Below are 22,750 nucleotides of genomic sequence, written 5' to 3'. Positions count from 1 at the left end.
TATAACGATCTCAGGTCAGGTGACATGGGTTCCCCTCAAGGTCAAGGTCTAGCTGGTATATTTTTGCAAATACAACAAACACTCGAGAACGAGAGCATGTTGGTTTCTCATTGCGTACTCTACTCTGACGATGTGCTGTGTGCATTTGTTAGCACAGATGAGCTTGCAATACTCCGGTTGGAAGTACCATAGCATTGTAAAAAGAGTGATCGGCAACGAACGAATCATGAATATTGTTGTACTTTCTGGGGGAGACAACAATCGCCTCTGCATTTCACAAGGAGTAATATGCTAGACATCTGCATGCATGTTTGAGGGACTCTCGCCAGCAAAGCATGAGCTGCCCGCTGACCTCGCCCAGTAGCAGCTGTCAAAAATCGCGTCCACCAACTGCTTACCCAATCAAAAGACCGCCTGCTTGCTGTTCAGATCGTTTGTCTTTCTTTTTCAAAGAGGTGTAAAGCGCCACATGTTATCATGTTGCTGCACCTAGATATGTAGCAACTCTTCAACGTCGGTTTCCCTCAAACATTAGAGAGCGTACATCCGAACGATGCTGTCGCGACGATCTACGTGCTTGGCGTTGCTTACTGGACGATTTTGCCATTTGCAGCCTGCGATCTCCAAGCGACACCTTCACAGCTCAACAGAAGAAGATGGAGAAAGGATCCCCGTAAAGAGAGTATATACAAGGAAGAAAGCTGGGGTGATGGACGCTCGAATGGCCGAGGCAATCTTTTACTCTCAACATCGGCCAGTTCCTTTGGGACCAGCTGGAAATGCGAATGTGATGGGTTTGGTAAAGGATGTCTGGAGGAAGGAAACGGGAGTTCCAAAGAAAGAGATGAAGCTGCGTTCTGGTATGATTTCTCATGGATGATTCCAGGCAATTTTCGGACTGACAAATCGTTTTCCAGCAGAGAGCAACAGTGGCGAGCGCCACGATCTTCGTTTTGTGACATCTCGCATCCCGCAGTCCATTGAGAAACCCACATCCTTGATCACACCTTCTCCCCGCTTCCCACTTTCCGAACTAGATCCCATATCTCATCATAGCGTTGTCGAGTACATTTATCACACGGTCCCAAACATTTTGGAACCGGTCATGGAAAGCTACATAGGAGGACGGAAAAAGTGGCGGTGCAGGCACGCTGTCCACACTTCTGTAGAAGGCCAAGTTCAGTTCGATAAACAACCATCAGCTCATCGCGACCGCAGACTCGGCAGAAGCAGGAGGAAGCCGAAGAGATAGACGCCATCTGCCGCTCATAAACGGACAAAGTATATGATTTGCTGTTAAATAAACAAATACAAGCGATAGAAATTATCTAAATACGCATCGAAAACCAATCTTGGTATCTGTAAAAAATAGGAAAGTGTGATGCTAGATGACTTTGATAAAGATAGCATAAAGCACGTTCAAACCTGCGGCTTTTGGATTCATAATCAAAAACTCATCGCCGTCTTTCAACACCGTCGTATTCCCTTTTCCGACTTTCGTTCCATTCACCCATGTCCCATTACTACTAGAATCTTCCAGGGTTGTGACATTATTACTCGTCGTCAGCCGACAATGGACAGAACTGACTTCAGCGACATTTAAAAGGATGTCACAGTCTGGGCGTCGGCCGATAAGCATTTGAGGTTTCATAGGGATGATGGGAGGAAGTGTCGGGATGTTAATAGATTGGAGTGTAAACGATGAGTTTATGCGTTGCTGTTGAAGTGAGACCTGTTAAGATATTCCTCATCGGGCAAGTCTCAGAAGTTCGATTAATCTTGCCTGTTTTCTCGTATGTTCATCAGTATCAGGAGGAGAAAGACTACGCTTCGCGGATGGGGGCAGCATTTCTGCGTAGGTGAAGGTCATGGCTATTTAAAAGAGGGAGGTGCGATAAGCTTCCGAGTGACCAATGACGAAATAAGTCGCTTTCCTACCAGATTGATGAAGTGTTTCTGGCACTAATGTCAAAACATCTCTACATAAGGATAAGGAAAAAAGAAGGAGGCCATTAGCGTACGCTTACTTTAAACACGATGCCATACCATATTCTTACCGTTGCCTCAGCTCGGCACTATTTCCCTTCCCAACCAGAATCCCATTCACACGCACGCCGTTTGCACTTGTATCATGCAGAAGAACGTGTCCTCCCTCCCGAACAATTTTACAATGCGTTCCTTGATAGACATGTTCGCATGTGAGCATTTGAAATTGCAGCAAGTTTTATGGCAAACCAACTCGTATAAAACTTACCAGACACCCTTGGATCGCCAAGAACGATATCATTGTCTTTTAAAAGGCATATTAGCGAAAGGACTCTTCTACATGATCAATGCGACATACCTTCTCTTCGCCCAAACGATATGGAATCGCGGAACATCTTGATGACACGTGGAGGACCTTCTTGCGAGGATAACGTAGCCCATACTGGACGATCTTCGGGTCTCCGGAAAGCTAACAGAAATGCATAAACAGATTAAGAAGGATTAGACGCAAGAAAGCAACGGTAAAGGAATCTAACCATGAGGTGTGGCTGGTGTCCGGGGTGCCGTTAGCATCCATGGATGTCGTATTAGAGCCTCCAAGGATGTTCTCTTTTCAGGGTCTGGCTGCATTAGTCCTTTGATCAGCCCTGCCGCTGTTTGAGAAAGAGAAAGATACCGTTATAATCCTAATCTACATGAGCAACATTTAATTGTAGACCTTGAGGGGGTATTGCTTTTGGCAGGCTCGAGCTTGAGCCTTCCACACCGATTGTCTCTAAATTCACCTCAGAAGGAGACTGGCCTATACTTTTGTCAACCAAAAGAGGTATAAATGATGTCACTCCGAGCATTTCTACCTGTCAGCATAAAATATAGAATGGCCCCTAGGCTGTAGAGATCAACCCGTGAATCATAGTTGCCAGATAGGAACACTTCGGGGGCAAGGTACTCCGGTGTTCCTAGAGAATGTTACTTATCATCGCCAACCACACCGAAAAGAAGAAAATGCGATGTACCACATATGGTATGGCATTCGTCGGAACCTATCATTTTAGCAAGACTAAAAGACAGAACGCAGGGGATAATCGATGATTGAGATATAGATGATCAAGTATTGACACAACCGAGTGGACTTTACCCAAAATCGGAAAGCTTTAAAGTGGGCGACTTGTCCTCTGTAACCAGGACGTTTTCTGGTTTTAGATCTGCATTAGGCAGCGTTAGATGACAGGTTGAGATATTATTAGGAAGCACGCCAGCAACGAACCGCGATGAACGATGCCAAATGAATGTATGTACTAGACGTGAAAGTTGTTATACTGACGGTCCAGACATACACAAACACAATTATGCAAACCTGCACTGCCTCAACCTAAACATGCAAAGAAATTTAAATGGAGCGCTCTAGTCAGTCGCATTACAAAACGCACCATTTGTCGAAACAGACGTCGAACTTCCTCTTCTCGGAGTACATCACGCCCCGATACATAATTTGACAAGTCCCCGCCGCTAATGAAATCCATGACAAGGTATGAAAGGTGGCCGAGTTGAAATGCTTCGTGTAGCCGAACAATATAGGGCTGTGGGGGACCGTCAGATTCTTGAAAGTTGACAACAAAGGGGACAGGTAACATACGTGGTCAATTGACTTTAGTACTTCGGCCTACGTCCTTGTGTAAGTTGAGATAATTACAGTGAAAGACAAGACGGCGCGAAGCAATACCTCTCTCTTCAAAGCTTCTTCAGCTTGTACATTAAATGCGATCCGTCTTTTGTCTTTGTTTATATGAGACGCAGTAAAGACCACCGCACGCTTTGAACAACCCACCTATGATTTTGATGGCATATTTTTCACCAGTAGTTTTGTTGACGGCCAGCCGAACAACGCTAAAGTTTCCTCTACGGCCCGCCAATTCTGTTTAGGTTGGCTGTCATGGCGCCTCCGCATACATACGAACATACCTTCCCAGTTCCCGTTGCAAAATATACATTCTATCCGATGGAGATTCAACCTGCAACATCCAATTGGGTATCGCCGTCCGGAGCAAGCAAGATGAAATGATTCCAATCTCACTTCATAATGCACATCGTCGCTGTTGCGGGAACTCGTCATTTGGAAGATAAAGTCTGGATATGGTTCATTGTAACCTTCTTTTGAGATTCCAAGAAATTCCAAACTCACGATGCTCGAATGTCCTGCCCGTTGGCGTGATGCCAATCTCATCCCCAGATACAAGCATGCGTTTGTTCCCTTCCATCCGCAATGTCGTTAGATAAACAAACTACATGATCTATAGCAATGAAGATCAATAAAAACCTTTCCCTAGTTTGATACCGTTGATAAACTTTTATTAAAATAAAGTATGAGCCTATCTATACACATATTGAACCCAACCAGAATGGGAGAGACACGTACTGTCCCATTGCTTGACAAGTCCTCCATTAAAACCATAAAAGCATCCTCCCCGTCCGATACCTAACATGAACAGCCACTTGTTGGCTACAAATTACTTGAATTATAAAGTAGTATATTAGAAGATTACCTTTAATATGCGACAATGCTGCTCGTTGTCAATGATTTTAGCAGGTCAAGGTTAACGCACGGTAGAACCCTCCTAAGAATAGGAATCTCACCTGACTGGACACCAAATCTCCACCTAAAACAAAATTGCACTCATTGGAAGAGCGACCGATAATGTATTCTTCCTTTGGAGCCATCAGAAGTAGCGGTGTCTCTTTTTAGGTAGGCAGAGCTAGTGTCAGGCAGGGCGTTCACATGATGGTGACCCGTGGGAACAACCTTCAGAAGCATTTACTGGGACCAATCGAGCCCACCAGTCATCTGCCTGCGACTTGTCAAAATCGGCGCTAAGCGTTTGTTGGGTCATCTTTTTGAATTGGACAAGATGGAGAGATCCTTGGGAGACCGATCTCAGGCACTGACTTGTGCACGTGAGTCACGCCGATCGTATTACGTTATCCTCACCAACATCTGGTACCGCAGGCCACCAAGTAGAAAGGTATTGCAGCTGCAGGAAAATGTTGCCCGTCGTTCGTTATTCCGTGCCTCTTCTTGTTGACTACAAATCCTATATTTTGTCAGCAATAATCCATTAGGCCGTACAGAAAAGTATAACGCCAGTCATCTGACAACAGTGCGTGTTCTAATGACAGAGTGTCCATAAATTACTATGTACTATAAAATACAATATCTACGTGCATCCAGAAAGATGTACCAATACCCATGGATATCAATCCATCCTCGTATCACGTTGCGGGTTGTCAAGGGACAAATAGCTTTCGCCTCGGCGGTTCAAAGGGTTGGGACAGATGTTGATCCCACGTGTCGATTTCACCTGTTTATGATGTGCCGCCCCATTTGACAAGGAGAATTGCATCATCATTATATTGCTCGGCGACGTCCATGAACAATAATGGTATAGCCCACATGCATCGTCAGGCTGGATTGGTTTAGAAAAACGTTCCTCCAGTGCTCTTGGATTCGATGGACATAAAGAGTCATGCACGAGCTCGTGACCTCGGGGACACAGTCCCCAGTTCCGCAACTAGATCCACATCCGCTATTTTCAACGCATCAGCAATGCAACAAATATGTACAGTCCAGTGTCTACTTCCATTCGCATCGCCCAGCGAACCCTCATTCCGAAAACGGTACTCTGAGTACGGGTTTGGGTGGCAACGGATGCTTCATTCTCATTATGACTGAGCCCTCCCCGGTTGGCTCGCCAGATGCCTCATGAGCCGACTTTCCACGTCCGCCCCGTCCCCGCTCGTTCCCCGGTCGTCCTCGCCCGCGTCCAAAGCGCCGGTGATCATGTCGTCTCCCCGGTCGTTTATCGTCACGATGCCGATTATATTGTCGTGTTTCAGCATCGTCGTGAAGACGTGGGCGTCTCACGGGTTGACCGTCCACGATGAGCGCATCGTGGTGTGCTGGTGGTCGGATCGATGGTATTGGTCTCTGCAATACATCGAGCTCTCTGAGTTCTTGGTCGATTTGGGCGCGTATGCCTAATTCGTGGGACTCGGGCCACCCTGGAAAGCTGAAAGTTGCAAGTGTTTACTACTGGCATTTATTGGAACACAATCTGCCGCCGATGACCTACTCGGGTGTACTGGGTTTCGCTGCTTCGGGTTCAACGTGGAAGTATTCATGTTTGAGTGCAGCTTCAGCTGTTGGACGCCTTGCGGGGTTGAGTACTAGGAAGGTGTTCAATAGATCAATTGTCTGGAAATCGAGGCTGGAAAAATACGCAATAAGCACTCAGGGAGTGTGCACCGGATATAATCTGATCGCAACAAGGAAACCCACCGATCCGGCTTGTAGATATCTAGTATTTTTCTACTCTCCTGCTTGGGTCGTATGCTTGCCGAAGCAGTGAGTTTTGTAAACTCTGGCCACGCTTTTGCATCGGGGGTCCCGCACACTCTCAGTATTTTATCGAGTAAGTCTAGTTCCGTCTCCCCCTTGAATATGGCCTTTCTATCCCACATTTCCGCAAATATACACCTAAGCGGGGTATGCGAAGGTGAGCAAAGATAGACTGTAAGAGTGGGAGAACCTAGGGACCGCTTACCCGACACCCCACATATCCACCGCTGATGTGTAGGTTTTGTGGCCTAGAAGTAGCTCAGGCGGACGATACCACAAAGTAATGACATTGGGAGTAAGCTCAATTGTTTTATCTGCCGCGTTGTAAGATCGTGCGAGACCGAAATCCGCGATCTTCAAGGTCCCCTCGTTGTCGATCAGGATGTTGGAACTCTTCAAATCTCGGTGAAGAAAATGGTTCTAGTCGTAGTTGTGTATGAGAGAATGCTCATGCAGCTGGTTCAATCTTGCTGTACGCTGACTTACCCGATGCAGATAGGCGACCCCTTCGAGGAGCTGCTTGGTAAATGATTTGATTTGATTTGGTTCCAATGTGACATACCGATTTTCGAGTAGGCCCACAAGGTCATGGTGCATATAGGGAAATATCATGTAGATAGTTGCTGGTTCGTACTCGTCTGGATTGCCTGTTTTGATAATGAGTGAGATCAGCCGGAATGACAAAGAGCTACACGGCGCAATGGAACACCTTATTCACATACCCTTCGCAACTGCCATTCCCAGAAGCTCGATCACAGACTTGTGTCGAAGGCCTTTCAAAATATTGATCTCCCGCACCGCGGTAATTGGGAGCTGCCAAGGAGTCGGTGATCAATAGTCAGTACGAACCATGAAGCACCCTTTCAGAAACAACTCACCCCATCCTTCTCTTTATGTACAATAATTCTCTTCAAAGCTACTTTTCTTTGTGTCTCTTTGTGAGTCGCAATGGTGACTTCACTTGTGTCAATGAGTATTGTGAGTGACATGATTTCCACGCGCGGAACACTTTTCGGAAAGCTTACCCAAAACTACCCTTGCCAATTCTCTCACGGTTGTCGTATTCCTCAAGTGGGCATGTCCCCACATATGTCTTGGAGAGATTCGTGTTTAATGGGTTCTGGGTGCAGGGGAAGTACAGTGGATCTGTGGGAGAAGGGCTAAATTTTGGTGTTGGCGGGCTGTGTGGGTGCGAGGTGGGTGATAGACCAGGGTAACTTGTAAAAGGTATAGAGGTGGGTGCGACAAAAACAGGCTCATAAAGTTCCCCTTCTTCCATTTCGCTTTCGTCATGGTCGTCTCCGGCCGGAGGATCCACATGTATGGTGGCGTCACCCATGGTGAGGTGGCCCAGAATTGGTGAAAAGTATTGCTACAAGAGAATTCCGATGCGTGACTGGGAGGTTTCTGTACAATCGCTGTAGGTAAACAAGGCGCGATCCGCTTCTATCTGCCAGACGATCTCAATTTGGCCATTTGTTGGACAGAAGGTGGAGGTCATGCTGAACGCGCCTCACACCCTCCGGACAGGAACCGGCTTACATAATCACCAGGTCATCACGATGCCTTTGTGGAAAAGGTCTACAGCGAAGGGAGTCGGAAAGCAGTTGGAGAAGCAGCAACGACAAAGGCACGGCGTGGACGATGAGAGTGAATACCAGCGTTACCGTGCTAGTTTTCAAACTGTTGACTGTTCGGAAATATCCTTTGTTGCTAAATTGTACACTGTTCACACTTTTACAAAAGATTCGCTTTTTGATTCGGATTCAGTTCCTCCTCGGTTCTTACTGTCCCCGTCGCCGCTCGCTCTGCGCCGCGTGCTTGCGTATCTGGGTCCGAAGATAGGTACTTCTATAGGGCCATCCATCCGTGCGTCAATACAAGCACTGGCCAGTGGGCATGTGCTACTATGAACCTACCTGTGCGGTACCCACTACCTTATCCTTGAGCGTTACATTGGCCTTGTCCTTTGGCTGCACGAAAAAAAGGGAAAAACACGCGTTATTTATCGCAAACGGATCTTCCTGCACAGATGCACCAAAACCACCTCTGCAGCTCCTTCCTTCATTCTGATCGTCCCGACAGAGGCCATGGCGGGATCACGCATCTGCGATTTTCCAGCGTTCATTGTGTTATTTTGCTAGTTACTTGCCTCGTTGCCGGCCGCTCGTAGCGCATCGCTTTTTAAACACTTTTTGACTTTCAACGTCATTCACACACGTGACAGGTGACATAAAGAGTTACACACGTAATTAATCTATAAAAGGAAATGATAATCAAAATTGTTAATAGTATGACTGTGCCACAGGCAATGAATGAAAGAGGGAAAATTATTCGTCAAGTTTTCGCGCTTTCGGCCCGTCGTCGTCGTCGTTTGGGCTTTTTGGGAGTTCCCCGACGCAGGCGGCAAGGGCGGCCTAGAAGGGCTTTTTAAAAAGACATTGGGCATTTGGCATCTTGCACTACTTGTATGTTTACTGCTTTGGAGGGTTGAGCACATGATGGCAGTAGAGGCAGCAATGGACAAGGTGATGGACGACGGCAAGACAATGGTACAGGAACCAGAAGGAGAGGACGAGGCACCAGCACAAGAGCCGACAACACCCAATGGCACTACGATCGATTTTTCTACCTTGGACTTTGCGAGCTTGTCCCCGCAGGATTTGGAAAAGTTGTACATTGGTATGGTAGAAACGAGCATGCCCTTGTTCAAATTCTTGATGGTAAACGGTGTCATTATACCTTGTAGCATCGGTAAACCAGGCAAAGGACAAACAGGCGAGCCATGCTCCAGTCACTCCACGAACGAAAGCTGCGTCTTTGCACAATCCTACGACCATGCCGACGGCCACTAACGGATTATCATGGGACAATCATCCTTCTACGATGATGGTGCATTTGGAAGATATCAAACTCAACAAGCCAGTGACAAACATTGTCGTGAAATTCTCGTTTCGTCATCGCAAGTTTAAGACCTCCGCGGGAGCGTATCCCAATGGACATGGGGAGACGAAATTCAAGTTTGATGTTACGTATCATGCCTTGCTTTTTGACCACCTAAAGGTGAGTATTCGTGCGGAGACGCGCGAACAAGGTGCAGCATGTGCACACGGAGGGATGCAATGCAGTCTCCGGCGGAACGCATATCAGCTGCGGAAGTGTCCAATTTTGCATGATGCTCACCAAGTTTCATATAGGTCGATATCTATGAGGCTGGGTTTTTGGGATCTCACATCGGACGGGCCCACATCAGATTGTCAAGATTGCCACAAGTCTTGGGTGATATTGAGCAGTATGTAGAGATGTGTCAGTCTCCTCGATGCAAAATCGATGCATTAACAAATCCACACATTTAATTCAGCACTTACTCGCTCAATCACCGAAAGGCGCACCGCAGTCCCAAGCTGGCCGGGAAGCAGATTGGAGAAATAACGATTGGGTTCAGTTTCATTGGTGGGCGGCGTAGTACTCGCTTGGATCGGAGTTACAGTACAAGCAGTAGTAATCCACCATTGTCTCCGTCCATTCCGGGGCACCGGAACCGCATGGACTCGAATGTTTTCCCTGTCGACGAGATGACGGGCAATACGGATCACGAGCAGGAGGCGGCAGAGTTCTTAGAGTACTTGCAAAAAGAGCAGCAGAATGGCGACGCTGAGTCAATCTATGCCCGGTCTCGATCAAAGAGCTTTGACGAAACGCGGTCTGTCATCAGCATGCGGACGTCTTCCAGCTCGAATGTAAACGAGAAGAAGAGGAGACCCACTCTCATTGCCGAAAACACACTTATGGGATTGAAAGAAGTATCTGAACTTGCGTCTGCCTTTTTCGGCACTGGATGGAAGATTAGTAAAATGGAGTTTGCACGAGCGTTGATGTTTGTGCAAAAGTACTATGCGAAATATCATCCCAAGTATGTATATTCTCGAATCTTGATTGGCCGCTACCATCTTCAATTCTGACTTTGATGGGCAGTCCGCGCACCAATGACATTGTCACTGATGAACGACAGATCCGAGTAGCTTGCTACTTTCTCAATTACGCCATGACGGCGTACGGCTCACTCGTGCTAAACTACTTTGGTTACGGCAAGGGTTACGCTCGTGATTTTGTGCGTCCCAAAAACGACTCAAAGACTGCGTGTGAACATTTGGGGTTGGCGAGATCTGACATGCTCGCGTATGATTTTGATCTGAAGCTTTTCAAGCCTCAATTTTTCATTGCGAGAGATCCCAAGCTGAATGCGATTGTAGTTGTCATCCGAGGAACCTTTGTATGTTGTTTTCGCGTTTGATAAACTACCTGGGGTAATAGTCCTGTCTAACTCATGCTTTCGTTCCCTATTCAGAATGTTCACGAGTGCATCACCGATGCTTGCGCCGAATACGAGCCATTTTCTCACGGTTACGCTCATAGAGGTTTCCTTCGATGTGCCCAATACCTTGAAGATCACTTCCTCGACCGCATCAAAGGCTGGGTACGACAATACAAGTGCAACGCCTTATATCTTAGTGCCCATTCGCTTGGTGCTGGTGTTTCGTCCCTGTTTACCATGATCCTCCATGGCCATCTTGAAGAGTTTAGGGAAATCTCTGGCAATTCCAAGTTTAAGCTAAAGTGTTACAACGTTGCGACTCCGCCGTGTGTGAATGAGGAGCTATGCCAAGAGTTTGAGCCGTACATTGAGACTTATGTCAACGAGAATGACATTGTACCAAGAGCCAGTTTTGGTGCGATCATGGATTTTCGGGAATTGCTAAAAACTGCACATGGCTTGCTGAATGAGAAGAAACTTACTACTCAGGTGAGACCCTTTCTTCCCTACCCTCCTTATGGTCCTTTCTGACGAAATGTTGAAACAGGAACGGATGACTCGATTGGCCAACCACCATACCCACCTCAAACAATCCAACGAGCACCCCAAAGTCTACATTCCCGGCACCATCTACTATATGTACAAGACATCTCGTGTACTCCATTCCTCCACCAAGCGACCACCAAAGGAGGATGAAATCAACGAAGATGCCATGACAGGAAATCCGTTGATCGACGACATTGTCCCTCATTACCTTGTGGAGCGGAGTCAAAAGGAATTGTTCTGTAACATTCAGTTCAAGAACAACTTTTTGTACCATCATTTTCCAAACAAGTATGACAATGCCTTGAGAAAGGTGGGTACTGAGCGCCCCCCAGAAATGACCATGTATTCGCAAAAACTGATTTTGGTATTTGAACGTTTATAGGCACACGATTACCTTGAAGAAAAGCGGGACGTGATCAAGCGGTTACAATGATACTCATGCGATTCCCCTTTCTTTTATTATTTCCATACGTCGGTAGACTGTGTTTTTAATGTTGTTGGTAAACATTGTAGACGTGTAGATTAGACCGTTAGTATGAGATATGGATATTTTCTGTGTTGTGTATAAAGTAGATATGGCTATGTAGACTGTACGATGATACTCTTGTGTGTGTTGGATTATCTATGAACATGTGCGCTTTCTTTTCCATTACCGTTTGTCTTGTCGTCGTCGTCGTCCGTCGTCCAGTTTGGCAGCTCCAAAAAGCAACGCGCCCTGTCCACGTGATCATCACATTTTAAAGTCTCTTCTCCCAATCCATCCTTCTGCTTTCCTTCCCCACCCACACACGGATCTCGAGTGCACTGCTCCTTCGGGTTAAACGCTTGCTTTGCAACACAGATCCTTTTTTATCAATCCATCCATCCATCCGTCATGTCTTTGTCCACTGCTGAGGCTGCTTGCGTTTACGCGGCGTTGATTCTCCACGACGACGGTGTCGAAATCACGGTAGGTGTTTACATGCCCATGTCGGGGTTGGCCTTTGGGAGTGAGCATGGAGTCTGAAAGGACGAAGCGCAATGATTGAGGAGAGTGTGATAGGAATTATGGTGGTGGTGGGAGGGCAAAGGGACTAGATACCGCCAATGGCCAAAGGAGTGATCTCTTTTTTCAGCAACCAGACAACTAAACATGCTTTTCTTTACTATAGGCCGAGAAGATCAACTCATTGATCGAAGCCGCTGGTGTGGAAGTTGAGCCCATCTGGGCCACTCTCTTTGCCAAGGCCCTGGCCGGAAAGGACGTTGGTGACTTCCTCTTCAACGTTGGTTCCGCTGGTACGCATTCAGATTGCACTAGAGTGATTTGTGGCTTTTTGTTTTCTGACCTTGTTTATATCCTTGTAGGTCCTGCTGCTGCCGCTCCTGCTGGTGGTGCTGCTGCCGGTGGTGCCGCTGCTGAGGCACCCAAGGAAGAGAAGAAGGAGGAAGCCAAGGAGGAGTCTGATGACGACATGGGCTTCGGTGAGTTGTCGTGTTGTGTTTGAGTTGACGAGATTGACGGGTTATTGACAAACTTCATTTTCAACAGGTCTTTTCGATTAAGCGTCCTGAGGTGTATTTTAACGGTTATTCGTTTAATATACATATCTATCGTGACTCTATTTCTCTGTTTACTTGTGGACAGGAGGATCAATGTGGGTCTTCGCACAGTGCGAAATTGGCCAATGCTACTTGTGCGTCAGACCCAGCAACACCTGCGCGCGCGTCTCATTCCTGTACGAGGGGATATCTACTAGTGATATTCTAAATGCCTGACATTATGAGTTTGTCCGCGCGTCACTCGCTGGCCACCCAAATATTGTCCAGCAGAAACGGATTAATGTCTGGGTTCATGATCTCTCCGATGGTCGAACAAGCTGCCGCCGCGGGATCCCCGCTTGCAGTCAGCATACCTGTCCAAAACTCATTGCCCACATAACTGTTGGCATCCCAGGCAAACGAAGCCACCAACAGCATGTCTTGATCTCTAGCTTCTAATTGCTGTGCAGGATCTCGTTTTGAGAATTCGATGCGGATATCGTTCCCCTTGTCTGTCCTAAACTGTTGTCCGCTCTTGACCCCGCCGCATTCATTTATATTTTCGGGAAACCAGCTAAAGTTTAGCACACCTACATGAGGTAACCGATACGCTTGTATGGCTTCGGCAGCGGCCCGGACAAACCATTGAGGCTGTGACTGACAGATCTGCCACACGCCCAATCCCAGTCCCACGACATGGACATAGGCACGCTTGTTTTGAGCTCTAGCTCTGTCGTTGGCATCAAGCAATAGATTGTCCAATGGAATCCTGATCCGACGAATATAAGAAGGAATGTGCAGAGCGACTGATTTCGAAATCGGTGCGTACAAGGTAGGATCAAGATCCTCTTGCAAAGAATGTGTATCATAGAGCATCGTCCATGGATGAGTGATTGGTTCTTGGTCCGGGTAAGCCAAAGTATGCCGCCATTCCATTTTCCCAGGGACTTCATATCGAGCCCCTACCAAGGCTGTATAAATTCCACTTGATTCAAACGTCCCGTCTTCACCCAACTTTCCCCGATTGTATCTCCTTCCAGCATTGACAAAAAAGACTGGGGCAGACAAGCCGAGCAAGGCCGCGACACCCATCTCTTCGTACGTTAAATAGTCCTTCATGTGTATGAGACCTTCCGACTCTGTACCGACTTTGATCCATTCTGATCCACTTGGGGATGTCATGTCCCGTAATAGAGTCGTATCCGAGGCTCCAAAGAAACATAGGGACGACATGTTACAAGTCGTTTAACGAGGTCTTGCCATGTTTTAATACCGCTGTACACGGTCTGTTCTGTACGTGTGCCATGCTGTTTCTTGAGTTGCAGGAAAGCGGTCAAGAAGGGTGGGAGGGAGGGGTGCACGAGGATGCGTGCGCGAGTGGGGTGAGTTTGTGCTTCGGATATAAGGTGGGGGTGTTTGGAGAGGATGGTGCGCAAGAGAGGATTCGATAGCCGATATGGTGATTTAAACGATTCCGAGAGAGTTAATACGGTGTTGAGGGCTTCTTGAGACATTGGTGTGAAAACGTCAGAGTAATGGCATGCAAGAGTGGAAAGCCAGCCAGCATTTGGATTAGATAATCAACCTTCTCGATCAAACGAACAGATCGGAAAGCCAGATTTTAATGCAAAAAAAGAAATGGTACAAGAGGACACGCATACAATAACATCTATTTACGCTTGTCATGCAAATACGCTTCAGCCTGTTTCCGCAGGTCATCCGCCTTGGCAACCAAATCCTTGATTCTCTTTTTCAATTCCTCCCCGACATGTGATTGCTTGGCTTCCTCCAACAATTCCGATCCCTCCTTCCTCAAAGCCTTTAGACCCGTCTCGACCGTATCCCAGCTTGACCCCTTTGTAGCGGATATAGAGTCCTTGACAGCCTCATAGTGCTTTTTAGCAGCAGGACCGAGTTCTTTGACGGCTTGCTTGCGAAGCTCCATGGCATCCCGCAACACCGCCCGTGCACCTTCTTCAATCTCTTTGGCGCGTTCTTGGAGCTTACGGCCTGTTTCCGTGTCCAACCCCTTGGAAGCTGCGTCACGGGCCTTGTTGGCTGCGTCGAGGGCTTTTGTTACCGCATCACCAAATTCCTTGCCGAGGAGGGAGGAAAGGGTTTTAGTGAGTTCGGGATAAGAGTCGGAGACGGCTTGGGTGGCCTGTGCGGCTGCTTGACGAACGTCACCGGATTTTGCGCTCTAAAGTTCAAGACATGAGCAAAAATTCCTTCTAGTAAAAAAAAAAAAAAACAATAACATGACATACATCGACAGCTTGGTCAAGCTTCTTTTTACCGGGGGTTTGCTGTATGTAGTAATACCCTCCACCAAGAACAGCCGCTGCAATTCCTGTCCATAGTAGTTTGCTTGAAGCACCGGGTTTGGCGGCTTTGGCTCCTGATGCGTAGCATCTCTGTTGGAGAGTGAGACGTGGTTGGGGTGCGCGGAGAACGGGACGGAGACGGAGGGAGCGGGAAATGGTGCGGACAGAGGACATAACGTTCGTTACTTTGTGCTTGTGCGTGCGTATGCGTGTATGCTTGTGGTAGGAAATCTTGAAAAAAAAAATCCCTACAAACAGCTCCTTTTTATAACACTCGTGTCGATCTAACTTGTTCCAATTGCGTAATGAGATCATGATGTCATGTCGATTACTTAATGTATCACGTGATATGCCATCAGCCGCGCGCGCGACTCAAAAGAAGAGCTCAGCATTGGGGATTGAAACACTTTGGTGTCATGATTTATCCCTCGTGAGCGTACGTGAGCAATCATATATTATAATGGACGATGGCAATACGATTCGTGTTTTATTTGTGTGTGTGCGTGTGTTTTATACAGCTGGATGACATGGTTTTGGGAATTGGCATTATCTGCTTGTTCAAAATGAATAGCAATGGAATTGAGTGTACAGTTCTGTCGCTTGAAAGACAAAAGACCTTGAAAGACAACACACACACACACAATCAAAGGGCGAGTGTGAACAAGGCGTGTGTGTGAGCACCAAATGTGGCAAGAAAACAACCATACAACGCAAACACTGAACGCCTCCCCCCTTTGCTGGCCCTTGTCTTCCCTCCCTGATCAGCACAAGCCAACTAGATAAATAACGACCTTGCAACAAAACGATATATAGATATGCTAAAAGCTCTGTAGATGCATTTCCAATTGCCAGTCATTCCTCCTCGTAACTCCCTTTTGCATATTCAACAAACTCTTCAATAATAAAACTATATAAAAAGGTCACATGTTCGGACATGTCTCAGAAGGACAAACGCGTCAGTGGCACAGTCAAGTTTGATGAGTCATCAAATGAAGGGCGCTGAGGGTCATCTGCCACCTTTGCGTTTCTTCCAGTTGGTGGTTATTGGCCCACAAGGAAGGGCTTTCTTTTGCTGGGGGGGTTTGTTTTGTAAAGTGTGGAGGTTGGTGGAAAGCAACACAGGGCCAGGTGACGCCTTTGATGTAACCCTTTTTTTTGTTGAGTTTTAGGAAGGGGGGAGCCGATCATTGCTGAGGTTCCTTCCGTGTAAAAGTCGAAGGGTTATAAAAAGGGCTTGTTCATTCCCCCCCCCCCCCCCTCAAAAATCCCAACTTGCACACAATAGTTACAGTTTGGCTCTCTCGCGTTCACTCGTCCATTTGGCTCCATCGATTCCATTGTTTTAGCTCCTTTGGTTTCGTTCGTTCGTAGTTCTGCCCATAGTGTCCTCCTCCCGTTCTTGTTCTTTGAATAAAAGTCTGCCACCACCATGCTCGCAGAAAAGGCTCAAGCAAAAGCTCAAGCAGCGCTCGCAAAGCTCCAAAAAGCTCTCACATCCAACGGTGTCATCCCAGACGTCATTCCAGATTCCCTCAACTTCAAGCCTGCCTATGAGCTCAACATCAAATTCCCGTCCGGAAAAAAGGCTGCACTGGGAAAAGAGCTTTCTTCTGCTGCCTGTCTCTCGGCCCCCGCAGCGTCGTGGCCAGCAGACGAAAACGCCTTTTATACCCTCATCATGGTCGATCCTGATGCGCCATCGCGTGAAAAGCCGACGCAAGGTGAAATTCGCCACTGGGTCGTCGCCAACATTCCCGGCAGCAACATTGACAAAGGAGAGGACCTGACAGAGTTTATGGAGCCGCAGCCCGAGACCGGCACTGGGCTGCACAGATATGTCTTTTTGTTGTACCGTCAAAAAGACAGGATGGAGTTGAGCGTCTTTGAGGGAAAGAGGACGGGTTGGAATGCTCATCAGTGGGCCAAGCGTAAAGGAATGACATTGGAAGCTGTCAATTTCTTCCAGACCCAAGAGAAATAAAGGGTCGTTGGGTCTAAACAAGGCTCGTCCCAACAACACGGTTTTGTGTGTGTGTATATATTCTACAGAAATACAATTCAAAAATGCAAACAGAGAATATATATATAAAACGTTTTCGATACATTATTTTTCTACATATCAAGTGTTTTTCTTTCTTTAGCCAACTCGTCAAAGTGGATGTGACAGAGAATATATATACGTTCGATGCATCATTTCTACATAAGTGTTTTCTTCCTTCAAGCGACTCGTCAAAGCTTGCGGGTAATTAACCCGCGCATCATGTCAAAACTATTGCCATCCGGTTGTAGCAAGCACTCTTGCCCCACAGTCACTCCATCCTCACCCTCCATCACAACAGCTCTCAACAATCCACTCTTATCAATACCTGTAATCCGCCCAAGAGCGTGTCCAAGCGATCCGAGTGTAACGAGCTGGTTGCTGTGCAGCCAGGCAGAATAATACCGTTCCAGAAATGGTTCAAAAGCGTACGCAAATCTCGACTCGATTCGTCCTGCATCAACAAACTCCTTGTACATGTCCTCAAAACAGACCATGAATCGCCCCAACACTTCTTCGCGGCGAATGGGAGCAATCGTTTTCGACAATCGACGCGCATGTGCGCGAATCACATCATCGAGGGAGACGGTCGGATGGGGATTCGTAACGTTCAAACCGCATCCAATGACCATTCGGAACGCACCTCCACTAAAGTGCGACGACACGAGGATGCCTCCAATCTTTTTGAGCCCTTCGGGTCCCTCCCCAGTGCGCGCGTAAATATCGTTTGGCCATTTAAGATGGACTGGAAGGTCCTCACACCCGGGTCGCGATCGAACTGCCTCGACAATCGCCAGCCCAACTAGGTACTGGACGAATATCACGGAACGTGCATCAGAGTGTTCAAGAGCAAATGAGAACATGAGGCATCCTGTTTGGGATATCCACGAGTTCCGCCCTCGTCCTGGAAAAATGATTCGTTATACAATGAAGGAGGAGCTGAAGTATCATATATAGGTACCTCGGCCAGCTATTTGATGCGTGGCGACACACACAAATCCGTTGGGAAGCTTGGATGCAAGCTTGAGGTTTCTATATCGCATGAGCGGATCTCAGCCCGTTGAAACGGAGAAAGTTACAAGTCTTGAGTTCTAACCCACCTTTCCAAAAGCGTCTGTGTGGACCCAACGACTTCCCCGTACAGAATGCTCGAGCCAAATCCCCCACTTGCTGCACGTTCATGCTTGTCCTCTCGCGCCCGTGCCAGCACGGAAAAGTAATATGCCAAATCAAATGTCGGGACTTGTTGTGGACTGGGAAGAGACGGGGGCGAGTGTATGATGATGTTCACCGTTGGTTTGACGTCGGGTGTGGCGTCGTCGTGGTCGGCAAGGGTCATGCTAGCTAGATCGTCCACAACTGCTTCGTCACCCACATTCGACCGCTGGAATCGGAGAACATTGACGCTATCCTCAACCTCCACAGCGTCACCCACCTTCCCTTCACAGAGTCCGTCCAATAATTTATGAATCGAGCGCTGCCCGCCCTCATCCGAACACAAGTGCATCAAACTTAACTTGGGTCGCAGGATATCCTCAACCACAAGCCCGACATGCTGTTCCTCATTCAATTTAAGGCCCAGTTTCTCCAGAAGCTTGCGGACAAGCTGAACACGCAGCGATTCCGATGCAGACAAGGGTTCCAGGATACGTTGAACGTCCGGGTCGCTGTGCTTTGAGGTATCGATACGGTACTCGATGTGAGGTCCGGACAAGATTGCGCGGCCTTTTTCGATGGCGCATTCAACAATGGCGGGTTTGGGCGTCATGCTTTCCAAAGAGTTAGTGTACCATGCCAAGATGTTGGGTTGATCATCTGCCTTGACATCCGAGTCCAGTGCAAACCACGGTCCACCATTGACATAGAGATGAAGATCTTCTGGACCTGCCCACCCGGGCAGCACCTTTGTATCAACCCTCACATCCACAGCCTTTGCCCCCTGTTCACTCCCATACACAAACCCGTTAGCAATGCTCCCTTTTCCCGTCCCCGGCCAAAATCCCAAGTCTCTCTTCCCAACAACCTCGTAGCCTTCCCTCCCGACTTCAAACTCAACTCTACGACAGGCAAAATAAGCTCCAGCACAAATCCCCAAAAACCTTCCCCCGCCTCTCACATAATCGTTCACGACGCTCGTTCCTTGTGGCTCTAAATGCTCGACATATGGGAGATCCCTCCCGCCAGGAATGACCAAACACGCCGCTGTGTCTTGCCATGGTTCCTTGAGGAGGGTGTCTGCATCAACGGGGATGACATCGTAGTTGGCGGAGAGGAGGGATTTGAGAGTGAGCAGGGTATTGTCGACGGGGCCGCGGGCAGTGCCTGGCCCAGTGTACACTAAAACGTTCATGCGGATACCAGTGGTAATGCCTCGGAAAAGACGACAAGGTCGCGGTGACCCCACACTGCGGGAACACGTAAATAAAGAACGAACAAGCACTGTCACTATCGTCGTTGCTATCCTTCTTGTCGTCGTCGTCGTCGTCGTCGTCAGCCGATCAACAATTACTTGCAAATAGCCTTCCCACCAGAACAAACCAGACAATGCCCTCCATCCACATTCCATCCATCACAACCACATTGTGCAGCTCTCATGACTTGCATTTTCACGCGTTTCTGACCGACTTTCAACCGCTAACTTTTTTTAAAAAAAAAAACTAAAGGGGCGACGACGGAGGTTTTTGCCAAAAGGTGAGCGACATCATCATCGTCTTGAGTTTTGCGGGTTTGTTTTCGAACGTCTTTGTCTTGAGAGTGCTAGCGAGATTCTAACCACCATACTTTTTGGTTGGTAGAGAAGCAAGTACCCGCTGCCCACCGTATTTCTTTTGATCTGTAAGTATTTTGGAATCTTTTGCTGGGTTACAACCATTTCCTGATAAGAATACAAAAAACACTTTTTGCTAGAGACTCCACCCCCTTTTCCTTCAAACATGACGGAACCCATCATCACCTCCCCGACGCCCCTTCCCGCCACAACGTTCCTCACCCGGACCATAACCAAGGGTGAAGCCACGTCCCTCGCCCCCGTTTTTGCCCTCTTGAGAACGCGCCTGCTCCCAAGAGTGGCCACCACTGAACACCGAGCACACCAAAACGCTGTGTTGGTCGCCATTCACAAAAAGTTGGGTATACCCCCCATGTCCGTTGTCGCCCTGGCTGGCGCGGTGGCGTTGGTTGGGCTCAGGAGGATGCTCAAGAGGCAGCCTTTGTTGTTGACGAATTTGGTCGGTGTATTATATCCGGCTTGGCAGAGCATCAAGGGAGTCGAGCGGCCCGAGGCTGATGATGATGAACGGTGGTTAACTTATTGTACGTGTGCCTTTTGAGATTTTGTCTTGGCAAAGTGCATTGCCTCATGCATTTCTTCCCAAACAGGGTCCATTTTTGGATTGTTTACCCTCCTAGACACCTATCACGAAAAAGTGATGTCCTACATCCGATACTACTACGTTCCTAAAATGCTCATCCTCTACTGGCTCTTTGCGCGCAATGGATCCTTGGCTGTTTACCGTCAAGCGATTCGACCGATTTTGGTCAAGTATGGTGGATATGGGGCCGTTCATGTCGTGCAGGACCCTACTGCTGCAAATGGGATGGTGGTGACGGGCAAATTGGAATGAAATGCAGCTATTCCCGGGGCTTGAATTCAATTCAAATATAGAGACGTGTGTGTGTAGCGTTATTGTATTGGTAATTTGTGGTTTTCCTCCCCTCATTTGTAAGAAGGCGCTGGTGCTGGTTCAGCAGCAATGTCGGTTATTTCAATAAATTAGTCCCGAAATTGAATTGTCTTGAGCAACACGCGCAAATTGTGCTGACATCCTGTTACAGGGCAAACATGCGAGTTTTAGCAGTAGGAACTTCCAATCAGGAGCAAACCATCTTTAAAAAGACATGCGGCAACAATATAATGCAATCACAACAACACAACGGTCACGCAACCAAAGGGCATGTTCTGTACACAAATAAATGGAATTGTAATTCTCTTATGCCTTACGAGCCTTCAACCTACGAACGTAGAAGTCCAACTCCTTCCCCTCCAAAATGTATCCATCAGCACGGCCAGACTGACCAGGGCGGGAGGAGATACGTGCTAAAAAGACAGCAAACCCGGTTAGAATTACATAAAGGGAAAATCAAGGAAAAAACAAAACCCACCAAGAACACGACCAGCAGCGAACTGGTCCGCAAGAGCCTGGTCAACCTTGGACTGCTCCTTGCGGGATTCAATCTTGCGGAGAACGTGGTTGGAGCGCTTCTTGTTGAGAGGGTCCTCAGCGGTCGCCTCCGCACCGGTCTTTTGTGCCCTACGGCCGATGGGAATGGCGTAGTGGGACTCGTACCATTGACGGAAGGGAGCAGCGTCGATCTCAATGATAGCACCCTTCACCAAGGTGTTGGTACGAACAAGCTCGTTGTTCGAGGCGTTGTACACGACCCGGATGATACGAGCCTTGCGGGTGGAAGCCTCAGATCCCCACGAGAAGTTACCTAAGATGGTTCATCAGTCGTGTTGTTCATTGAAGTGAGCAGAGATATCTGTCACAAACTCACCAGTGTCCAAGCGCAAGGCCCTGAACTTGATGTTTCCACCACGCACACGGACGGTGTGAATACGCTTGGCACCAATCTTGGTGTTGGCAGCCTGACGACCAAGTTCGAACTTCCTCTTCTTGCGGTACTGGGCCCGCTTGGCACCAGTGTGCGCGCGCTTGTGACGGCTGTCCCGGCTGATACCTAACAAGTGAATTGCAGTTAGCGCTGGTTCGCAACAAAGTGATACAGTTCATTCCAGTCCATTCCATCGGTACTTGTCGTCTTCGCCCATCCACCGGTAATGTAAGCTGACGACTGGGTGTCCTCTCCTTATGTCCGTGCTTCAACGCTCTATCTATTTACAACAACGCACTGCTCCAGCTTGTCGCCTTCAACTTGGCCAGATCTACACTTCAATGCCATTGTTGCAAACTGAGGACGCTCGCTTGCTATCATTCTGCTTCTCTCAACTCCCATGCTATTCTCCCCCCCTTCAGGTTCTCAGCTTGTCGTCAAGTAGCATGCACATGTTCTACATGTGCGCTCGTCATGCTCTCCTCGTCCCATTCCTGTCCACTCGCTCCAACCACACACTATTCCTTCGCCTCGCCGCCCCAACGCTCTCTTTCCTTTCAACGTCAAACGGATGGATGGACCGATGGATGGATGGATGAAATCCCTCAGAAACTTACCCATAGTTGCCCCGTTCGACTATGTGGACAAAGCGAAAGGAGGGACTTGCTTTGATCTGCCGAGAGCGACTTTTAATCCAACGGGTCACGACGAGCGCGATTTCAGCCAATCAGATGGCTAGGAAAAATTACATAAGCAGATCGGTTTTGAGGCAAAAGGCCAAGTTTATTCTAGGAATGGGGTTTGTTGATTTGCATCGGGGACTGATTGAAGGAACACGCATGTACGCAAAGGTAAGCTATGAAGGATAGCTGGGAGTATGCGGGTGGGATGCGCAATGAAGAAACACATCCTTGCACTGGAAGACCAGCTTCGGCTCTTCTTTTGAAGACAAACTTTTTGATAGGAGCCATATTATCACGTTCTGAGCGCATCCTGCAATTCTGCTAGTTCTG

General features: G+C 47.9%; 12 protein-coding genes across 13 annotated transcripts; 5 read left to right on the top strand and 7 right to left on the bottom strand.

The window, feature by feature from the left end:
• Window positions 1-412: 412 nt before the first annotated feature.
• On the top strand, window positions 413-1,388 carry SPPG_00053 (uncharacterized protein). Its single transcript, XM_016748390.1, has 2 exons — window positions 413-860; window positions 918-1,388. Exons 1-2 carry the CDS (start codon window positions 554-556, stop codon window positions 1,250-1,252), a joined length of 642 nt encoding a protein of 213 aa, XP_016612361.1. The 5' UTR covers window positions 413-553; the 3' UTR covers window positions 1,253-1,388.
• Window positions 1,325-4,874, bottom strand: SPPG_00052 (CAMK protein kinase; the record flags this gene model as incomplete). The annotated part of the gene is made up of 26 exons (XM_016748389.1): window positions 1,325-1,359; window positions 1,426-1,717; window positions 1,784-1,872; window positions 1,939-1,979; window positions 2,058-2,178; window positions 2,255-2,290; window positions 2,345-2,455; window positions 2,523-2,639; window positions 2,705-2,788; window positions 2,844-2,945; window positions 3,003-3,046; window positions 3,125-3,191; window positions 3,254-3,284; window positions 3,344-3,358; window positions 3,417-3,566; window positions 3,623-3,649; window positions 3,710-3,762; window positions 3,815-3,885; window positions 3,949-3,998; window positions 4,061-4,113; window positions 4,169-4,237; window positions 4,304-4,331; window positions 4,403-4,462; window positions 4,530-4,547; window positions 4,621-4,721; window positions 4,787-4,874. 26 exons carry the CDS (start codon window positions 4,872-4,874, stop codon window positions 1,325-1,327), a joined length of 1,953 nt encoding a protein of 650 aa, XP_016612360.1.
• Window positions 4,875-5,081: 207 nt separating this feature from the next.
• SPPG_00051 (CMGC/CDK protein kinase) lies at window positions 5,082-7,857 on the bottom strand. Its single transcript, XM_016748388.1, has 8 exons — window positions 7,405-7,857; window positions 7,258-7,339; window positions 7,102-7,192; window positions 6,866-7,026; window positions 6,585-6,799; window positions 6,320-6,517; window positions 6,114-6,248; window positions 5,082-6,050 (listed from the first exon to the last, which is right to left on the bottom strand). Exons 1-8 carry the CDS (start codon window positions 7,716-7,718, stop codon window positions 5,645-5,647), a joined length of 1,602 nt encoding a protein of 533 aa, XP_016612359.1. The 5' UTR covers window positions 7,719-7,857; the 3' UTR covers window positions 5,082-5,644.
• Window positions 7,858-8,070: 213 nt separating this feature from the next.
• Window positions 8,071-8,528, bottom strand: SPPG_00050 (uncharacterized protein). The gene is made up of 3 exons (XM_016748387.1): window positions 8,427-8,528; window positions 8,299-8,352; window positions 8,071-8,230 (listed from the first exon to the last, which is right to left on the bottom strand). The coding sequence occupies exons 1-3, from the start codon at window positions 8,505-8,507 to the stop codon at window positions 8,117-8,119; spliced, it is 249 nt and encodes an 82-aa protein (XP_016612358.1). The 5' UTR covers window positions 8,508-8,528; the 3' UTR covers window positions 8,071-8,116.
• Window positions 8,529-8,774: 246 nt separating this feature from the next.
• On the top strand, window positions 8,775-11,889 carry SPPG_00049 (uncharacterized protein). The gene is made up of 8 exons (XM_016748386.1): window positions 8,775-9,061; window positions 9,129-9,442; window positions 9,577-9,671; window positions 9,741-10,292; window positions 10,355-10,652; window positions 10,728-11,183; window positions 11,242-11,550; window positions 11,623-11,889. The coding sequence occupies exons 1-8, from the start codon at window positions 8,878-8,880 to the stop codon at window positions 11,671-11,673; spliced, it is 2,259 nt and encodes a 752-aa protein (XP_016612357.1). The 5' UTR covers window positions 8,775-8,877; the 3' UTR covers window positions 11,674-11,889.
• A 122-nt stretch (window positions 11,890-12,011) lies between these two features.
• SPPG_00048 (60S acidic ribosomal protein P1) lies at window positions 12,012-12,839 on the top strand. The gene is made up of 4 exons (XM_016748385.1): window positions 12,012-12,189; window positions 12,392-12,518; window positions 12,588-12,704; window positions 12,772-12,839. The coding sequence occupies exons 1-4, from the start codon at window positions 12,115-12,117 to the stop codon at window positions 12,783-12,785; spliced, it is 333 nt and encodes a 110-aa protein (XP_016612356.1). The 5' UTR covers window positions 12,012-12,114; the 3' UTR covers window positions 12,786-12,839.
• Window positions 12,840-12,918: 79 nt separating this feature from the next.
• SPPG_00047 (uncharacterized protein) lies at window positions 12,919-13,994 on the bottom strand (the record flags this gene model as incomplete). The annotated part of the gene is made up of 1 exon (XM_016748384.1): window positions 12,919-13,994. One exon carries the CDS (start codon window positions 13,992-13,994, stop codon window positions 13,020-13,022), a length of 975 nt encoding a protein of 324 aa, XP_016612355.1. The 3' UTR covers window positions 12,919-13,019.
• A 321-nt stretch (window positions 13,995-14,315) lies between these two features.
• On the bottom strand, window positions 14,316-15,364 carry SPPG_00046 (uncharacterized protein). Its single transcript, XM_016748383.1, has 2 exons — window positions 15,029-15,364; window positions 14,316-14,961 (listed from the first exon to the last, which is right to left on the bottom strand). The coding sequence occupies exons 1-2, from the start codon at window positions 15,257-15,259 to the stop codon at window positions 14,431-14,433; spliced, it is 762 nt and encodes a 253-aa protein (XP_016612354.1). The 5' UTR covers window positions 15,260-15,364; the 3' UTR covers window positions 14,316-14,430.
• A 772-nt stretch (window positions 15,365-16,136) lies between these two features.
• Window positions 16,137-17,280, top strand: SPPG_00045 (uncharacterized protein). Its single transcript, XM_016748382.1, has one exon. It carries the CDS (start codon window positions 16,515-16,517, stop codon window positions 17,064-17,066), a length of 552 nt encoding a protein of 183 aa, XP_016612353.1. The 5' UTR covers window positions 16,137-16,514; the 3' UTR covers window positions 17,067-17,280.
• On the bottom strand, window positions 17,106-19,613 carry SPPG_00044 (biotin-[acetyl-CoA-carboxylase] ligase). Its single transcript, XM_016748381.1, has 3 exons — window positions 18,224-19,613; window positions 18,085-18,155; window positions 17,106-18,027 (listed from the first exon to the last, which is right to left on the bottom strand). The coding sequence occupies exons 1-3, from the start codon at window positions 19,471-19,473 to the stop codon at window positions 17,315-17,317; spliced, it is 2,034 nt and encodes a 677-aa protein (XP_016612352.1). The 5' UTR covers window positions 19,474-19,613; the 3' UTR covers window positions 17,106-17,314.
• Window positions 19,614-19,769: 156 nt separating this feature from the next.
• SPPG_00043 lies at window positions 19,770-20,922 on the top strand. Of its 2 annotated transcripts, none has more exons than XM_016748379.1 (4): window positions 19,770-19,814; window positions 19,919-19,958; window positions 20,031-20,435; window positions 20,502-20,922. In XM_016748379.1, exons 3-4 carry the CDS (start codon window positions 20,057-20,059, stop codon window positions 20,744-20,746), a joined length of 624 nt encoding a protein of 207 aa, XP_016612350.1. In that variant the 5' UTR covers window positions 19,770-19,814; window positions 19,919-19,958; window positions 20,031-20,056; the 3' UTR covers window positions 20,747-20,922. The 2 variants fall into 2 exon arrangements, with proteins under 2 accessions (XP_016612350.1, XP_016612351.1); XM_016748380.1 differs by having other exon boundaries at window positions 19,770-19,848; window positions 20,033-20,435.
• A 55-nt stretch (window positions 20,923-20,977) lies between these two features.
• On the bottom strand, window positions 20,978-22,430 carry SPPG_00042 (40S ribosomal protein S8). Its single transcript, XM_016748378.1, has 4 exons — window positions 22,355-22,430; window positions 21,681-21,863; window positions 21,285-21,617; window positions 20,978-21,219 (listed from the first exon to the last, which is right to left on the bottom strand). Exons 1-4 carry the CDS (start codon window positions 22,356-22,358, stop codon window positions 21,113-21,115), a joined length of 627 nt encoding a protein of 208 aa, XP_016612349.1. The 5' UTR covers window positions 22,359-22,430; the 3' UTR covers window positions 20,978-21,112.
• Between the last annotated feature and the right edge of the window lie 320 nt (window positions 22,431-22,750).

This window comes from Spizellomyces punctatus, assembly GCF_000182565.1.
Source record: "Spizellomyces punctatus DAOM BR117 chromosome Unknown supercont1.1, whole genome shotgun sequence".
Taxonomy (NCBI): Eukaryota; Fungi; Chytridiomycota; class Chytridiomycetes; order Spizellomycetales; family Spizellomycetaceae; genus Spizellomyces; species Spizellomyces punctatus.
This window is presented reverse-complemented; position numbering and strand designations above follow the sequence as displayed.

Bases quoted from the DNA above. Each gene is read 5' to 3' on its own strand.
- SPPG_00053 (XM_016748390.1), top strand. From the start codon at position 554: ATGCTGTCGCGACGATCTACGTGCTTGGCGTTGCTTACTGGACGATTT. The intron at 861-917 runs GTATGATTTCTC...ATCGTTTTCCAG, and splicing joins AGAGATGAAGCTGCGTTCTG to CAGAGAGCAACAGTGGCGAG.
- SPPG_00051 (XM_016748388.1), bottom strand. From the start codon at position 7,718: ATGGGTGACGCCACCATACATGTGGATCCTCCGGCCGGAGACGACCAT. The intron at 7,193-7,257 runs GTGAGTTGTTTC...ACTCCTTGGCAG, and splicing joins TACATAAAGAGAAGGATGGG to CTCCCAATTACCGCGGTGCG. The intron at 6,800-6,865 runs GTAAGTCAGCGT...AACTACGACTAG, and splicing joins GGGTCGCCTATCTGCATCGG to AACCATTTTCTTCACCGAGA.
- SPPG_00050 (XM_016748387.1), bottom strand. From the start codon at position 8,507: ATGAACGCTGGAAAATCGCAGATGCGTGATCCCGCCATGGCCTCTGTC. The intron at 8,353-8,426 runs GTGGTTTTGGTG...TTTTTCGTGCAG, and splicing joins TGAAGGAAGGAGCTGCAGAG to CCAAAGGACAAGGCCAATGT. The intron at 8,231-8,298 runs GTAGGTTCATAG...ATGGCCCTATAG, and splicing joins AGGTAGTGGGTACCGCACAG to AAGTACCTATCTTCGGACCC.
- SPPG_00049 (XM_016748386.1), top strand. From the start codon at position 8,878: ATGATGGCAGTAGAGGCAGCAATGGACAAGGTGATGGACGACGGCAAG. The intron at 9,443-9,576 runs GTGAGTATTCGT...AGTTTCATATAG, and splicing joins TGCTTTTTGACCACCTAAAG to GTCGATATCTATGAGGCTGG. The intron at 11,184-11,241 runs GTGAGACCCTTT...ATGTTGAAACAG, and splicing joins AGAAGAAACTTACTACTCAG to GAACGGATGACTCGATTGGC.
- SPPG_00048 (XM_016748385.1), top strand. From the start codon at position 12,115: ATGTCTTTGTCCACTGCTGAGGCTGCTTGCGTTTACGCGGCGTTGATT. The intron at 12,190-12,391 runs GTAGGTGTTTAC...TCTTTACTATAG, and splicing joins ACGACGGTGTCGAAATCACG to GCCGAGAAGATCAACTCATT. The intron at 12,519-12,587 runs GTACGCATTCAG...ATATCCTTGTAG, and splicing joins CTTCAACGTTGGTTCCGCTG to GTCCTGCTGCTGCCGCTCCT.
- SPPG_00046 (XM_016748383.1), bottom strand. From the start codon at position 15,259: ATGTCCTCTGTCCGCACCATTTCCCGCTCCCTCCGTCTCCGTCCCGTT. The intron at 14,962-15,028 runs GTATGTCATGTT...CTTGAACTTTAG, and splicing joins AGCTTGACCAAGCTGTCGAT to AGCGCAAAATCCGGTGACGT.
- SPPG_00045 (XM_016748382.1), top strand. From the start codon at position 16,515: ATGCTCGCAGAAAAGGCTCAAGCAAAAGCTCAAGCAGCGCTCGCAAAG.
- SPPG_00044 (XM_016748381.1), bottom strand. From the start codon at position 19,473: ATGAACGTTTTAGTGTACACTGGGCCAGGCACTGCCCGCGGCCCCGTC. The intron at 18,156-18,223 runs GTGGGTTAGAAC...CATGCGATATAG, and splicing joins ACACAGACGCTTTTGGAAAG to AAACCTCAAGCTTGCATCCA. The intron at 18,028-18,084 runs GTACCTATATAT...TCATTTTTCCAG, and splicing joins GCATCAAATAGCTGGCCGAG to GACGAGGGCGGAACTCGTGG.
- SPPG_00043 (XM_016748379.1), top strand. From the start codon at position 20,057: ATGACGGAACCCATCATCACCTCCCCGACGCCCCTTCCCGCCACAACG. The intron at 20,436-20,501 runs GTACGTGTGCCT...CTTCCCAAACAG, and splicing joins TGAACGGTGGTTAACTTATT to GGTCCATTTTTGGATTGTTT.
- SPPG_00042 (XM_016748378.1), bottom strand. The intron at 21,618-21,680 runs GTGAGTTTGTGA...GAACCATCTTAG, and splicing joins GGCCTTGCGCTTGGACACTG to GTAACTTCTCGTGGGGATCT. The intron at 21,220-21,284 runs GTGGGTTTTGTT...CTGTCTTTTTAG, and splicing joins CGCTGCTGGTCGTGTTCTTG to CACGTATCTCCTCCCGCCCT.